The sequence below is a fragment of the Bos taurus genome, chromosome 13, assembly GCF_002263795.3.
Source record: "Bos taurus isolate L1 Dominette 01449 registration number 42190680 breed Hereford chromosome 13, ARS-UCD2.0, whole genome shotgun sequence".
Lineage (NCBI taxonomy): Eukaryota > Metazoa > Chordata > Mammalia > Artiodactyla > Bovidae > Bos > Bos taurus.
The window spans coordinates 32,324,564-32,341,296 of NC_037340.1; the positions used below are offsets into that span (position 1 = coordinate 32,324,564).

Sequence of the window (16,733 nt, forward strand, 5' to 3'; positions counted from 1 at the left end):
CCAGTGCTCCAGTACCCCTGAGCAGAGCACAACCTATACAACTGTCTGCAGTGACCAGGGTAAAACCTAGACTTTTTATTGTGAAATGCTTTTCAAAGTCCAAAGCTGAAGTGATAACGTGCTGGTCAGGTTAGAATGTGTTTGTTTTCATGGTAAAACTTTTAAATGATAATAAAGACATTAACCATGTGCTTTGTATTTGTAAATTCATGTATTTTGAATATTTTTGATATTTGAGTATTTCCCCCCAAAGTTTAAAAATTATCTTGTGAAACTTTCTTTCAGCATTTCTTACATATCATATGAAGAACTCCACTTTTAATGCCTGGACTGGGCTGAATGATATCAATTCAGAACACACCTTCCTTTGGACAGACGGACGAGGAGTTCATTACACAAACTGGGGGAAAGGATACCCTGGTGGGAGAAGGAGCAGTCTTTCTTATGAAGATGTAAGTATCACTGTCAGGTCACCTCTCTGTACACTATCAGTTTGTATTCAGGTCACCATGGTAGTGTTTAATCTTCTGTGAAAAATCTACTTGATCTGATTCATTCTTATAGATTTTAACTGTTTCAGACTGAACCAGCCTTGAACGAAGGAATATGAATTCAGTTAAGAACTCTGTATCTTTAGGTTAAGGGTAGGAAGAGATGGTGATGGTAGTGAGGAATAGGGAAAGTCAGCTCCAACATGGGCTTATGTTGTAGTCAGCATGTACACTTGAACCCAGAGTTACCAATATTCTTTGCATCAGCTGCCCCTAAACTCTTGAAGCTGTTGTAGTATTTGGGATATGGTTACTACTACTGCTTCTAAAGATATCATCATCATCATCATTATCATTGAGCTACCATTTGCAGGGTGCAGACCATGTGCCAGTCTGCTAAGTGCTTTTGTACACTCATCTAAGAGGCAGGCGATGGGTTCATTATTTCACTACTTTTGATCTTATATCATTAAAGCCAACTAATCAGTGTTAAATGCTATATTAGGCATTTCAAAATACACGAAGGAACTTAAGATTTTATTCTTACCTTGAAGAAGCTTACCCTTCAGCTAGATATCAAGTCTTGTAAAGAAAGAAGACTGTAAAAGAATGAAAATGTGTAAAGAGAAGAAGCTATAAAGCATGATAGCAGTTAGGAGGAAAGAAACTTACTATGGGATGGAGTGATTTTCACTCCATCTCTATGGAACATATGCAACATATCTACAGAAGTTTTCCTTTGGTGGGAAGAAGGAATATGAGGAAGAATCAGCTATGGGTCTTTTCACTCAAGACGTTTAAAACACAATGATTAGGGGGTGGCAAGGGATGGGGAAGTCATGTTAAGTGGGAAAAGTGAATAAAGTCTTCAAGAAAAAGACATAAGCTGGGTTTTGGCAGGACAAAAGGGCTTTGAATATAGCAGGAGTTTCATGCAGAAAAGAAGTAGGAGTCAGCTTTAGAGGGTGGAAAACAGAATTTAGAGAAATTTAGATGCCCTAGGAAAGAGTTTGGACTTTGTCAGATAGGCAACAAAAAAAAAGGTTTGAGCAGAAAAATGATTTGATCAGAATGGCATCTTTATAATAATTAATTTGGTCGCTATGTATAGGGTAAATATATTCTGGTTATGGGTAAATAATCTTCTGAGGAGAAATTCTTTGAATCCTTATTACATAAATGAGGCTGAAAAGTAGAATGGAGTGAGATAGGGTTTGCTTAGAAAGACTTCATGATGAGTGATAAATTTTATTTAAAACAACAAAATTCATTATGGCTCAGGTATTTTTTTTTTTTTAAGAACATAATGAAAAGGAGAAACAACAGAAACAAACTAATCTATAAACTGACCATACAGGGCAAAATATTTGTTAATTTTTGTTAGTTTTATTCCTAGATTTTTTTCTTAGCTTGTATAAAAACATAAAGTTTATTTCACACACACACAAATCAACACATGTGCTGTTAAAATTTCAGAACCTTTACAATGAAGAGGATTAGATAGAGTTTGATAGAGTGGGAGAGAAATGTTCACATGCATTTTGCAGAGGAAATATGCTTGTTCTGTACAGTTTCCTGGCTTAGAACAGAGATGCTGAGCCAGGATAATGAAAGATAATAGCTAAGAAGGGATGAGTGGAGAATCTTGGAAATGTAGGATTAGAGGGTTCCAGATAGTTAAGGCTCATGGGATAATGAGGCTGGAGGCAGGGAGGCTGAAAAGATGACTCTGGCCATAGTGAAAGGTGTGGTAGCTTTCTGGGCATTTCTGATAGCAACATTTCTCAGAACCAGCCCCCAAATTTAGTAAGCTCCAGGAGTTGGTAATAGACAGGAAAGCCTGGCATGCTGCAGTCCATGGGGTGGCAAAGAATCGGACACGACTGAGCGACTGAACTGAACTGAACTGACTTAATTTTCAATTAAAATAGCAAGAGTTCAGTGTGAGGGATCTGCATGGAAGTTGGTGCAATAGTGTGGAAAGTCAGGATGAATCAAACGTGCTGTCAATGAATTGTTGTTGTTCAGTCACTGAGTCATGTTGACCTCTTTGCCACCCCATGGACTGCAGCATATGAGCTCCTCTTCCTCCACTATCTCCTGGAGTTTGCCCAAATTCATGTCCACTGAGTCAGTGATGCTATCTAACCATCTCATCCTCGGCTGCCCCCTTCTCCTTTTGCCTTGAATGAATTAGGACTATCCTAAAATTTGGAGGTTAGGGATTAAGGATTTTTTTTCCTGCTTTTTAATGATTGGTTTAAATAATTTTTGGTCCATATTTGGCTTTTTTTTCTTCCATGAATATACAGGCTGACTGTGTTGTTGTTATTGGAGGGAACACAAGGGATGCGGGGAAGTGGATGGATGACACTTGCGACAGTAAGCGAGGTTATATATGCCAGACACACCCTGGTAAGTCCTAACAGACCTCACCAGCCTGTAAGAGGTGGGGCTCTTACATATTTTTTAAGGACGACTTTCTTCTCAATTATGTTGTGAGTCTTAAACTGCTCTAAAAAAGTTTTTGCTTAAAAAAGGTGACCCCTCGCACATCAATATGTTTATTTGATTCACACGTTCATCCAGGGATGCCTGTGACAGACAAGAAGGATATTTTCTATAATTTATTGATGAATGCGCTCACTCATCTGTTACCAGAAAATCTGCATGGATTAAACTTGAAGTTGAAACTTTTTTTTAATTTTGATAGAAATTTAGGATGTTTGCTTACCTCTGCTTAAAAAAAAAAAGAGTGGGGACATCTCATTTAAATTCATGTAATTTGAGAACCATTGACCCCAAACATCATATATGTCTCAGTATTTGCTATGTATTCTATTTTTTTTGAAAAGTAATTGTCTTACTTATGGTCCTTTTTTTTACCTTAGAAAGGCTGATTATGGTTCAAGGAAAATAGAACAGATATGTGGATATTGACAAAGAATCTAGATTGTAGTTATGTACATTTTAGTTTCAAGTGAAATTAGAACGTGTTTAGCTACTTAAGAAGAGGATCAGAAAATAAAAGATAGGTTAGAGACAAGGTGGGTTGTTGTCATCCTGAGCAGAGCTCTTAAGAGGTGTTTGAGTTGGAAGGTACATGCTGTCCCAGATCTAACAAATTTTTCTGTTCTTTCTGGGGAATCAGGGAACAATGAGTAAAAATCACTACTGATATCTTCAGATGACTGGAAAGTTCTGCAGAAATTCTAGCCTTCTATTAATCCAAAAGCTGGTCCAAGCCATGGTCGCAGCTCTCACTTTGTTATGCCCTTCGAGCATCAGATCCTTAGGCCACCAGTGACACCTCTATGTTTCTGGTCTTGGGGGAAAGAAGGGAGACCCCTTCCAAGACTGAATGATAATCCCTAGACTAACTTAAAATCATTTTTTTCTTCTTCCTATAAACATAAGAGATTGGATATTTGCTGCCAACAAAAAATATCTTTAAGATTTTTAATCATTTAGGTTTAAGGAGAGGTTGACAGTATGAAAGTGAAAAAGGCAGAATATAAAATTTTACAGACTATTGATGATGCAAAAAAACACTTTGAACTGTCTTAAACAAATAAGAACATAAAAGCTATGGGAATGCATCAAAATAGAAATAGTGGATGTGTGTGGATCGTGGGATTAAGAACTTTAGTTCCTTCATTGTACTATTGTATTTTTCTGGGTTTTTAAAAAATTTGTCTCTCACACACTGTCTCTCTCTATATATATATTTATACTTATATTGTATACATTATATAATACCTCTCTCTCTATATATATAAAAATTATAAGGAAATACTAAACTATTGAGGTGATTAAATTCTGAGTAATTTTTTCTCATTTTTATGCTTTTCTATATTTTCTAAAATTTCAGCAAAGAACATGTGTTCAGTATTTTTTTTTAAACACTGTTGTTCTCAAAAATTCTCTGATGATCCAATGGTTAGGACTCTGTGCTTCCATGGCAGGGGGCACAGGTTCCATCCCTGGTCTGGTAACTAAAATCCTTTAAGCCACGTGGTATGGCCTTAAAAAAATTAGATAAAATAAATAAAGATAAAATAGTGTTTTTATTCATATGAATATATATGTATGAATAAAAATGAATGACTATATTCATGTAAATATATAAAGATATAGAAATAAAGACATGAATGAATACATATGAATATATGAATTAAAAAACACTTACACAATCTGTAAACACATGTTCCTTGATGAAATTTTAGAAAATACAGAAAAGTATAAAAAGAAAAAATTACCCTTAATCTTAGCACCTGAAAATACCTCTCAAAAGTTTAGTTTTTCCTTGCAATTTTTTCTATGAATGTTTTAATAAATAAGCTAATTAGACAAGGGAGCTAATTTCCTGGCTGCATATAGGCTTTAATACAGCTTTGTAAAGCTTTATCTTAAGCTTCATTTGTCACTTTTAGCAGACCAAAGCTGTTCCAATGATACTAAGACAAACCCAGCTCTCCCCAAGCTGGGAAAGATAGGACTTGACTTCCTGCTGGCTGTAACACGTAAGGATCCTGGGCTGGGGCTCTTGGGCTAATGCTATTGTACCAACACACGATGGCAGCAACAGCAGAAGAAAGGGGAGGTTGCCCTCCCTCTTTACTGAATCAAAATTGCTGCCTCTGAGTCATCAAAGGAAAGTTTGGCATTCGTGGGGTGACAGAACAAGGCATGTGGTGGGTTGGGTTGGTGTACAGTGGAACAGATCAGAGAACTGGCCAAGACAACATTGGTAGGCAAGGATATGTGGAGCCCTCGATCAGAGTTGGCAACCTTTTCCTGTAAGAGACAGATTATAAATACTGCAGGCTTTGCTGTCCGTAAAGTTTCTGTTGCAGTGACTCAACTCTGCTGTGATCGTGGGCGATCATAGTCCATAAACAAGCGAGCGTGGCTGAGTTCCACTGAAACCTTATTTATGTGCACAAATTTGAATTTCATGTAATGTTTACATGTCACAAAATATTGTTCTTTGGTTTCTTTCCCCAACCATTTAAAAAACTCAAGGGCTATATAAAGACAGACAACAGGCCAGATTTCACCCTCTGGCTGTTACTCACTGACCTCTGTTCTGCTCTTGGGCATCCACTAAGGCACACAGAAACAAGATTCTTTGGAGTCTTGATCAAAGTCTGGGTGGGTCTAGAGTAGTTATTAGAAACCCACTCTAAGAGATAGAGGAGGAAAGATCAGAAAGCTACGGTGACTCTAACTTGCAAAGGCTGCAGTTTGGATAAGGCATGGAGATAAGATGCTCTTACTCATCATAAGAATAAAGCTTGATCCTGACATCAAGGTTAAATGAACTGGCAACTGTTATATGGCTTCACTTCAGAGCATAAACCAGTCTCTTGAAGGTACATGAATCACTGATGAAGTCACACAGATGAAGTCAAATAGATATAAATGCAAATTCCATGGGTAGAATGGAACAGAATGGGGGAGGGGAAGGAGAAGAAGACTATTCTCGATCTTAATATTTAATCAACGTGGGGAAAAAAAAAAGATTAGTATTGACAGGTTGATAGACATCCTCTAATTTGTGGGTTTAAACTGTGGCATTTCTTTCATTCAAACCCTAGATCTCACTGTATTTATAAGTCTTTTTGGTTGTATAGTTTAGAAACTTGATCATGTATTTCTCTTAATATTCTAAATAGAGTTTAGAAATGACTTCAATCAGGCATACTGATTAAAAAACAGAACTGTGTTCTCATTTGAAATGGCTCATGAAAACGTGTTTAACATCAATGGTTTGAATTTGGGCTTTTTAGATTCTTTTTTAGGATGCATGAAATATAGAAGTCATGTGCTGATGGCACTCAAATTGTGTTTAGTGTTAGTGAAAATATTTCTTTTTATTCCAGACCGTTCCTTGCCGAGTTCTCCAACAACAATTCCGACAGATGGTTTTATTAAATATGGTGAAAGTAGCTATTCGCTTATGAAATTAAAGCTGCAGTGGCATGAAGCTGATGATTACTGCAAGATGCACACTTCCCACATCGCTAGCATTCTAGATCCTTATAGTAATGCTTTTGCCTGGATGCACATGCAGACACTGAATGAACCTGTATGGATTGCCCTCAACAGTAACTTGGTAAGATGCTGGAAACATGCGTAACTTGACATGACTGATAAATGGTAATTGAATCTGATTTCTCTTTTGTTCATTCTGTTGAATACTTATTATGTGAGAGAAACTGCTACCTGGAGCCTATTATACAGAGTGAAGTAAATCAGAAAGAGAAAACAAATATCGTATATTAATGCATATATATGGAATCTAGAAAAATGATACTGAGAAACCTGTTGGCATATCAGGACTAGAGATGCAGACATAGAGAATGGATTTGTGGACACGTGCGAGGAAGGAGAGGGTGGGACAAATTGAGAGAGTAGCATTGACATATAAACATTACCATGTGCAAACAGATAGCTACTCGGAAGTTACTGTCTGGCCCAGGGAGCTCGGCCAGGTGCTCTGTGACAACCCAGAGGGGTGGAGTGGGAGGGAGGCTTGAGGAGGAGGGGATTTATTAATACTTGTAGCTGATTCATGTTGTTGAATGGCAGAAACCAGCACAATATTGTAAAGCAATTATACTCCTCCAGTTAAAAATAAATTAAAAAAAGAAAAGAAAATGATACTAACATATTTGAGACCCAATTTTTCTACTGCATGGTGCCTTCAAGGATCTGGCAAGTTAGTGATGTGTGTCCGAAATCAAACTAAGGCTTATCCAACTAATATTAACTCTCATAGTGCTTTTGAATATTAAAGTTAGATTCTGCATCTATTCAGTTTCATGCATTAAGTCTTTTTAGTGTCATGATTACAACTATGCCTTAGGAGTTAAAGAAAACATCAGGGGCATAGTTCCTGGGCAATGAGGGGTTCTTCCTATTTTTTGTGGTAAATCATTCTAGAGTTGTTATCCTTTCTGAAGTTGTGCAGCTTCTATTCATATGGGATAATTTTCATTGCAGTCAGTTCTCTGGATTCTATAACAGAAAAGAAGGTTGGCAGAGGATGGGGTAGAATGAGGGATGAGGTTCAGAACTAAGAGTGGTGCTGGCGTTGCCAAAATTTTCCTAAAATGAGTCTTCTCTGACACCATGAGATCCATCTCTCCTCCACCCATATGTCTATCCATCGAACTAGTCAGTCAATAAACTTCCTAGTACAATGAACAGAGATGTCAATAAGTAATTAGGAGATAATACAAGTGTCAAAAAGGGATATAGACAAAGTGCTGTGACCTGAGAGGAAAAGGATCATTTGTGCCAGGGGAGAGGACCAAGAGAGTTTCTCAGAGAAAATCAAACTTTATAGATATAGTCTAGGATGGCGGAATGTAAGGAAGGAGTACCAAGAAGAGAGAAAAGATAGAAGAGGATAAAACTGGAAAGCAGACTGGTCTCAGACTTTATAGGACTTATTCTACCTGGATGCAGAGATGGAATTTTATACATCATGCAATGACTATTTCCTGAGTTAGGGTGTGTGTAGTGAACATTTAAAAGTAAGTGGTTCCAGATGATCTTATTTACAAAGCAGAAATAGAGACATAGAGGTAGATAATAAACATACGGACCCTAAGGGGGAAAGAGAGGGGTGGGATGAATTGGAAGATTGGGATTGACATAGATACACTATTGATACTATGTATAAAATAGGTAACCAGTGAGAAGCTACTGTATAGCACAGGAAGCTACTCAATGCTCTATAGTGATCTAAATGGGAAGGAAATCCAAAAAAGAGGGGCTATATGTACATGCAGCTGCACTTTGCTGTACAGTAGAAACTAACACAACATTGTAAAATGACTCTACTCCAATAAATAAATAAATAAAATGCAGGAAAAAAATCTAAGTAATTCCACAATGATTTTTGTGTTTAAACTTAAGCATGACATTTTTACATCTATGTTGAATCTATTTTTAGTAACTAATTTGCATACTAATTCATATATTTTCTTCTCACAGCTGTGGTTGCAATGCTGTTAAGAGTTTGAAATAGGGATTTATTTATTGTTAGAAAGTTTAAATAGCTTTCCATTATACTAACATTTATAACTAAAACAATACTGTTATATTTATTGTATCTATGGAGTTAATGATTATGTAATTATTTGATTAAACATGGTATAATACTACAAAATTCTAAGTTGCAATACCATATGCTTTTGCTTTTGTCATTAAATCTTTGGTAATTGCATTGGTAAATTAAATAATGCAGTTAGAAAGTGATAACTGTTAGAATGGTTTAAAAATGTACTTGAAGTGAAGTGAAGTCGCTCAGTAGTGTCCAACTCTTTGCGACCCCGTGGACTATAGCCCACCAGGCTTCCCCGTCCATGGGATTCTCCAGACAAGAACACTGGAGTGGGTTGCCATTTCCTTCTCCAGGGGATCTTCCTGACCCACAGATCGGACCCAGGTCTCCTGCATTGCAGGAAGACGCTTTAACCTCTGAGCCACCAGGGAAGCCCCTCCCCCCCCAAAAAAGTACTTATCTCTGATTAAAGTTATCTGAATCTGTAAAATGTAGGCTTTACCTGTAAAATCTCTTTTAGACTGTTAAAAATATATCACTGATAAGAAAATGTTTGATGTTATCAATTAATTTGTATGTGACCATAAATTTGTTTAAATAAGAATTTGAGTATGCAAATTGAACAAAACAACTAGCTTTTAAAAATACAATCATGTTTCCTTATGGTTGAGAGACACCTAACTGGAAGGCAGGAGACCCAAGCTCCTCTCTTATCCACTCATGTCACCTTGCACAGTCATTTGTCATTGGCCCTGTTTTAACAGTCAAACAGTAAGATTAAAAGAGGTACATGTTTCTCTCAAGGGTGGATGAGTTCAATAAAAACTACTTAATCTCTATTATCATTTCAATGATAGTATAATAGATGTTGTTCTGAGGATAAAATCTCTCTTTTGCACTGAAAGCCTGCAAATAGAGTTTTCTAGAATAAGATAACAGGTTTTTAAGCCAGTGTTTTTCAAAATAGATTTTAACGGTGTCTTCATGAGTATCTTTAAGAAGTAGTTTTCTTCTTAAGAAAGGCTGCATTTCCTGAATTTGAGTTGGTAGAAGTAATTTATAATCTTTTTATTCTCAAATGTTGAAGACTCCTTGTCAAACCACAGTCTTAAACATAACTTTTTACTCCTCACTGTGTTCTTTTGGTATTTTCTAAATGACTCTGGGCTTGATGTTAATGGTTGTTTTTATTCTTTACAGACCAATAATGACTACATTTGGACTGATAAATGGAGGGTGAGGTACACTAATTGGGCTCCTGATGAGCCCAGACTGAAGTCAGCATGTGCTTATATGGATCTTGATGGCTACTGGAAGACAGCACAGTGCAATGAAAGCTTTTATTTTCTCTGCAAAAGATCAGATGGTAATCGAGTACACAAAAACAGTCAAGGGTTTGAAATTTTCTCAATAAGCTAATACAAACCACCGTTGATATTCTTAAACAGTCATATGTTTTGGGGTAACTTAGGGATAAGGGAAAACATATTCCTTCACCTAACCAAAGACTGACTTGGCAATAAACAAATATATATAGGTCAGAGAGAGAAAATTTCCTTCATTGCTGGAGTTTATTTTTACATATCTAATTTGTTTTATTATTTGGGATTATCCTCTGAGTCTATGATATCACAGTCTTCAGGAAATTATGACTGCTTTTGATATTGACAACACAGCTGTATCAAAATACTTTTATCAGAATGGGTCGCCTCAGGCCAAACAGCTAGCAGGGAAGGAGCTCAGCTCCACCTATCAGCAGACATGATTAAAGATTTAAGCATGGACCTGCCTACAGAGCAAGACCCAGTTTTCCCTGCAGCCAGTCTCTCCCCTCAAGAAGCTTGCACAAGCCTCTTATCCTCATCCATCAGAGGACAGACAGAAGAAGCAAGAACTATAGTCCTACAGCCTCCAGAACAAAAACAGCAGTCACAGAAAGTTAATCAAAATTATCACACTGATTACAGCCTTGTGTAACTCAGTGAAGCTTTGAGCCATGGGTAGGGCCACCCATGTCAGACAGGTCATGAGAGAGAATTATAACAAAATGTAGTTCACTGGAATAGGGAATGGCAAGCCACTTCAGTATTCTTGCCTCAAGAATCCCAGGAACAGTGTGAAAAGGCAAAAAGATACGACACCAGATGAGCCTGCCAGGTCAGTAGGTGTCCAGTATGCTACTGGGGAGGAATGGAGAAATATCTCCAGAAAGAATGAAGAGGCTGGGCCAAAGCAGAAATGATGCCCCGTTGTGGATATAACTGATACTGAGTAAAATCCAATGCTATAAAGAACAATATTGCATAGGAACCTGGAATATTAGGTCCATGAATCAAGTTAAATTGATGTGGTCAAGCAGGAGATGGCAAGAGTGAACATCGACATCTTAGGAATCAGTGAACTAAAATGGATGGGAAAGGGTGAATTTAATTCAGATGACCATTTTATCTACTACTGGGGGCAAGAGTCCCTTAGAAGAAATGGAGTAGTCCTCATATTCAATAAAAGAGTCCAAAATGCAGTACTTAGGTACAATCTCAAAAACAACAGAATGATTTGGTTCATTTCCAAGGCAAGCCATTCAACATCACAGTAATCCAGGTCTATATGCTCCAACCACTAATGTCAAAGAAGCTGAAGTTGAACAGTTCTATGAAGACCTACAAGACTTTCTAGAACTAACACCAAAAAAGGACGTCCTTTTCATCACTGGGGATTGGAATGCAAAAGTAGGAAGTGAAGAGATACCTGGAGTAACAGGCAAGTTTGGCCTTGGAGTACAGAATGAAGCAGGGCAAAGGCTAACAGAGTTTTGTCAAAAAAATGCACTGGTCATAGCAAATACCTTCTTCCAACAACACAAGAGATGATTCTACACATGGACATCACCAGATGGTCAATACTGAAATCAGATTGATTATTTTCTTTGCAGCTGAAGATGGATAGCTCTATATAGTCAGCAAAAACAAGACTTGGAGCTAACTGTGGCTCAGATCATGAGGTCCTTATTACAAAATTCAGCCTTAAATTGAAGAAAGTAGGGAAAACCACTAGACCATTCAGTATGACCTAAATCACATCTCTTATGAGTACACAGTGGAGGTGATAGATTCAAGGGTTTAGATCTGGTAGCCCCAGTGCCTGAAGAACTATGGATGGAGATTCGTAACGTTGTATAGGAGGCAGTGACCAAAACTGTCCCCAGGAAAAAGATATCCAAGAAGGTAAAGTGGTTGTCTGAGGAGGCCTTACATAAAGCTGAGAAAAGAAGAGGAGCCAAAGGCAAAGTAGAAAGGGAAAGACATACACAACTGAATGCAGAGTTCCAGAGAATAGCAAGGAGAGATATGAAACTTTCTTGAGTGAACAATGAAAAGAAAGAGGAAATCAATGGAATGGGAAAGACTAGAGATCTCTTTAAGAAAATTGGAGATTCCAAGGGAACATTTCATGCAAAGATGGGCAAAATAAAGGACAGAATAGCAAGGACCTAAGAGAAGCAGATGGCAACCCACTGCAGTACTCGTGCCTGAAAAATCCCATGGACGGAGGAGCCTGGTAGGCTGCAGTCCATGGGGTCATGCAGAGTTGGACACGACTGAGCAACTTCACTTTCACTTTTCACTTTCATGCATTGGAGAAGGAAATGGCAACCCACTCTATAGTGTTGTTGCCTGGAGAATCCCAGGGACGGCGGAGCCTGGTGGGCTGCCATCTATGGAGTCAGTCGCACAGAGTCAGACACGACTGAAGTGACTTAGCAGTAGCAAGAGAAGCAGAAGAAATTAAGAAGATGTGAGAAGAATACACAGAATAACTATGCAAAAAAGGTCTTAATGACCCAAATAATCATGATGGTATGGTCACTCACCTAGAGCCAGACATCCTGGAGTGCAAAGTCAAGTGGGCCTTAGGAAGCATCACTGTGAACAAAGCTAGTGGTGGTGATGGAATTCCAGCTGAACTTTTTCAAATCCTAAGTGCTGCTGCTGCTAAAGTGCTGCACTCAGTATGCCAGCAAATTTGGAAACTCAGCAGTGGCCACAGGACTGGAAAAGGTCAGTTTTCATTCTAATTCCAAAGGCAATGCCAAAGAATGTTCAAACTCCCATACAGTTGCACTCATTTCACATGCTAGCAAGGTAATGCTCAAAATCCTCCAAGTTAGGCTTCAGCAGTAGGTGACCCAAGAACTTCCAGATATTCAAGCTGGATTTAGAAAAGGCAGAGGAACCAGAGATCAAATTGTCAACTTTTCTTAGATCATAGAAAAAGCAAGAGAATTCCAGAAAAAAATCTACTTCTGCTTCATTGACTATGCTAAAGCCTTTGACTCTGTGAGTCAGAATAAACTGTGGAAAATTCTTAAAGAGATGGAAATACAAGAACACCTTACCTGGCTCCCCAAGAAGCCTGTATGCAGGTCAAGAAGCAACAGTTAGAACTGGACATGGAACAACAGATTGGTTCAAAATTGGGAAAGGAGTGTGCCAAGGCTGTATTCATCACTCTGCTTATTTAACTTATATGCAGAGTACATCATGCGAAATGCTGGGCTGGATGAAGCACAAGCTGGAATCAAAACTGCTGAAAGAAATACCAACAACTTCAGGTATTCAGATGATACCACTCTAATGGCAGAAAGTGAAGAAGAACTAAAGAGCCTCTTGATGAGGGTGAAAAAGGAGAGTGAAAAAGCTGGCTTAAAACTTAACACTCAAAAAACTAAGATGGTGGATCCAGTCCCATCACTTCACAGCACATAAATAGGGAAAAAGTGGAAATAGTCACAGACTTTACTTTCTTGGGCTCCAACATCACTGTCAGTGATGCAGTGACTGCAGCCATGAAATTAAAAGACACTTGCTCCTTGGAAGAAAAACTATGACCAACCTAGACAGCATATTCAAAAGCAAGACATTCCTTTGCTGACAAAGGTCCTTATAATCAAAGGTATAGTTTTTCCAGTAGTCACATATGGATATGAGAGTTGGACCATAAAGAAGGCTGAGCACCAAAGAATTGATCCTTTCAAGCTGTGGTGCTGGAGAAGACTTGAGAGTTCCTTGGACAACAAGGAGATCAAACCAGTCAGTCCTAAAGGAAATCAAAACCAAATACTCATTGGAAGGACTGATGCTGAAGCTGAAGCTCCAATACATAGGCCCCATGATGCAAAGAGCCAACTCATTGGAAAAGACCCGGATGCTGGGAAAGATTGAGAGCAGGAGGAGAAGGATAGGACAGAGGATGAGATGGTTGGATGGCATCACCGACTCAATGGACTTGAGTTTGAACAAACACTGGGAGATGGGGAAGGACAGGAAACCTGGGGTGCTACAGTCCATGGAGTCACAAAGCATTGGATGTGAGTTAATGAATGAACAACAATGCAGATTCATTGGAGTCAGAGATATTACAGTGATAAAGTCTTAACATATAGTTGAATTTGGACAGTGATAAAGTCCTAAAATTCTACCTATAGCACTTAGTTTTAACATCAATGTCAGTCACAGCTAAGATGGTTTTATAGGGGCAAGGATCCTAGAAAATGAAGAGTTTCCAGGAAGACTCACTTTGCAAATTATTTTTGGGGAACTTACTAACATCTTTGTAGGTATCTGTAGATCTATATTCTTAATTATGAATGTGGTTGATTGCCATTGTACCACAATAACTTCTATTTAAATATTTTAAAAATAAAATAAAGATAAAGTAAAAAGAAATCTCAGTAATAGAAATGGTAGATCTAAATGATTACCATTAGGGCTTTAAAAAAATAATAACAGATGATGAAAATTTTCTTAATTGTTAATATTTTATTCTGTGTACTACAGAAGCTTCAGATCTTACTTTATTTCAAATATCTTTTTATTAACAGAAATCCCTGCCACTGAACCCCCACAGCTGCCTGGTAGATGCCCTGAGACAGAGCACTCAGCATGGATTCCTTTCCATGGTCACTGCTACTATATTGAATCTTCATTTACAAGGAACTGGGGCCAGGCTTCTCTGGAATGTCTTCGAATGGGTAAGTGCCACATTTACTGTCAGAAAATTCCATGATCATATACTCTAGATTACCATGATAATAGTAGCCCTGTATGTTAAAACCTAAGGAATGTAAGAATATCTGTCTTTTTTGTCTTAATAATTCATATTGTTACAGAAATGTTAACATCATGCCCCTTAAATGCAATTTCTAACATTATAGCCTCAAAAGATTAAAGAATTCTGGTATGGAAAGCAATGATTTGCTGAAGAAGTCTTTCTTACTTTCTGCCCTAGTATTTTAAATCACTGGGATTATAATTCAGAGTGTTGGATTCACCTTTTATCACTAATCAGCTCAGCCTTCACAAGTGCACAGGAACCATTTTGCTTTGCCATGAATAGAAAAGCATTTAGATCTGGTTATCTTATTTGTGAATAAATATGAAAGAAAATTCAAGTAGACATGACAAAAGTGGAAGGTTTCCCTTCTGATATAAAAATATCAAAGAAAGTGAACTTTTCAGGGTACATTAACAAATTTACTGACTTTAATCCAAATAAATATTTTACTGAATTATTTTGTTACTGAAGTTTGTTTATGCCCTAAGTCAGGGCTCTTGTTTCAACAGTGGTGAGCAAGGGTTATATTCTCATATTCTTGTTCTTTCAAAAGTCAGCCTGGAGTTTTTGCTACTTCTTTTTGCATTTATGTTTAGTTTTTTCTTCAGTTTTATTGAGGTGTAATGGACATAAAATTATAATACATTTAAGGTATACAAGGTGATGATTTGATACATGTGTTTGCTGGGAAAGGATTCCTAGTGTCAAGTTAACAGAACCATCGTATCACATATTTACTTTTTTTTCTTTCTTGGTAAGAATACTTAATTTCTAATCTCTTATATCATACAGTATTTACTATAGTCACTATATTAAACAGATCCCAAGACCTTATTTATCATATAACTGAAGGTTTGTACCCTGTTTCTCCCACACCCCAAGCCCCTCACAACCACCATTCTACTCTCTGTTTCTATGAGTTTGACTTTTATTTAATTCCACGTATAAGTAATACCATATAGTACTTGTTTGTCTCTGGCTTACTTCCTTAAAATAATGCCCACCAGGTTGATCCATGCTGCTGCAAATGGCAGGATTTCCTTCTTTTTTGAAGACTGAATAATATTCCATTGTATATACACACTGCCTTTTCTTAACCATTCATCTGTTGATGGACATTTAGGTTGTTTCCATATCTTGGCTATTGTTAATAATGCTGCAGTAAACGTGGAGTGCGGATATCTTTTCAAGATGCTAATTTCATTTCCTTTGAATATATACTGAGGAATGGGAGTGATGATAGTTTTATCTTTAATTTTTTGAGGAACCCCCATGCTGTTCCAATTTATATTCACCCTAACCGGGTTTTCTTTTCTCATCCTCTCCAGCATTTGTTATCTCTTATCTTTTTAATAATAGCTAGCCTAAGCAAGTGTGGGGAGATAGCTCATTGTGGTTTTGATTTGTATTTCCAGGATGATTAGTGATGTTGCGCAACTTTTCATGTACTTTTTAGTCATTTGAAAGTCTCCTATGGAAAAAAAATGTCTATTCATGTTCTAAGCCCATTTTTTAAATTGAGTTATTCAGTTTTTGCCATTGAGTTGTTTAAGTTGTATATTTTACATATAAAACCTCTATTAGGACATGTAGTTTCGGAGAAGGCAATGGCAACCCACTCCAGTACTCTTGCCTGGAAAATCCCATGGATGGAGGAGCTTGGTAGGCTGCAGTCCATGGGGTCGCTAAGAGTCAGACACGACTGAGCGACTTCACTTTCACTTTTCACTTTTATGCATTGGAGAAGGAAATGGCAACCCACTCCAGCGTTCTTGCCTGGAGAATCCCAGAGATGGGGGATCCTGGTGGGCTGCCGCCTATGGGGTCGCACAGAGTCGGACTCGACTGAAGCGACTTAGCAGCAGCAGCAGCAGGACATGTGGTTTGCCAAATGTGTTTCCCATTCAGTAAGTAATATTTTAATTTTGCTGATGGTTTCCTTTGCTATACAGAAGCGTTTCAGGTTGGTGTTGTGCCATTTGTTTAATTTTGCTTTTTTTTTGTCTTTGTTGTTAGTGGCAAATACAAAAAAATCATCACCAAGATTAATG

General features: G+C 37.7%; 1 protein-coding gene across 1 annotated transcript in view; it reads left to right on the forward strand.

The window, feature by feature from the left end:
* Positions 1 to 16,733, forward strand: part of MRC1 (mannose receptor C-type 1) — a 113,136-nt gene that overhangs the window by 84,444 nt on the left and 11,959 nt on the right. Inside the window, exons 22-26 of the mRNA XM_003586772.6 lie at positions 286 to 452; positions 2,804 to 2,906; positions 6,377 to 6,609; positions 9,769 to 9,934; positions 14,450 to 14,599. Coding sequence (XP_003586820.2) covers positions 286 to 452; positions 2,804 to 2,906; positions 6,377 to 6,609; positions 9,769 to 9,934; positions 14,450 to 14,599 — 819 coding nt within the window. The remainder of the gene's footprint in view (positions 1 to 285; positions 453 to 2,803; positions 2,907 to 6,376; positions 6,610 to 9,768; positions 9,935 to 14,449; positions 14,600 to 16,733) is intronic.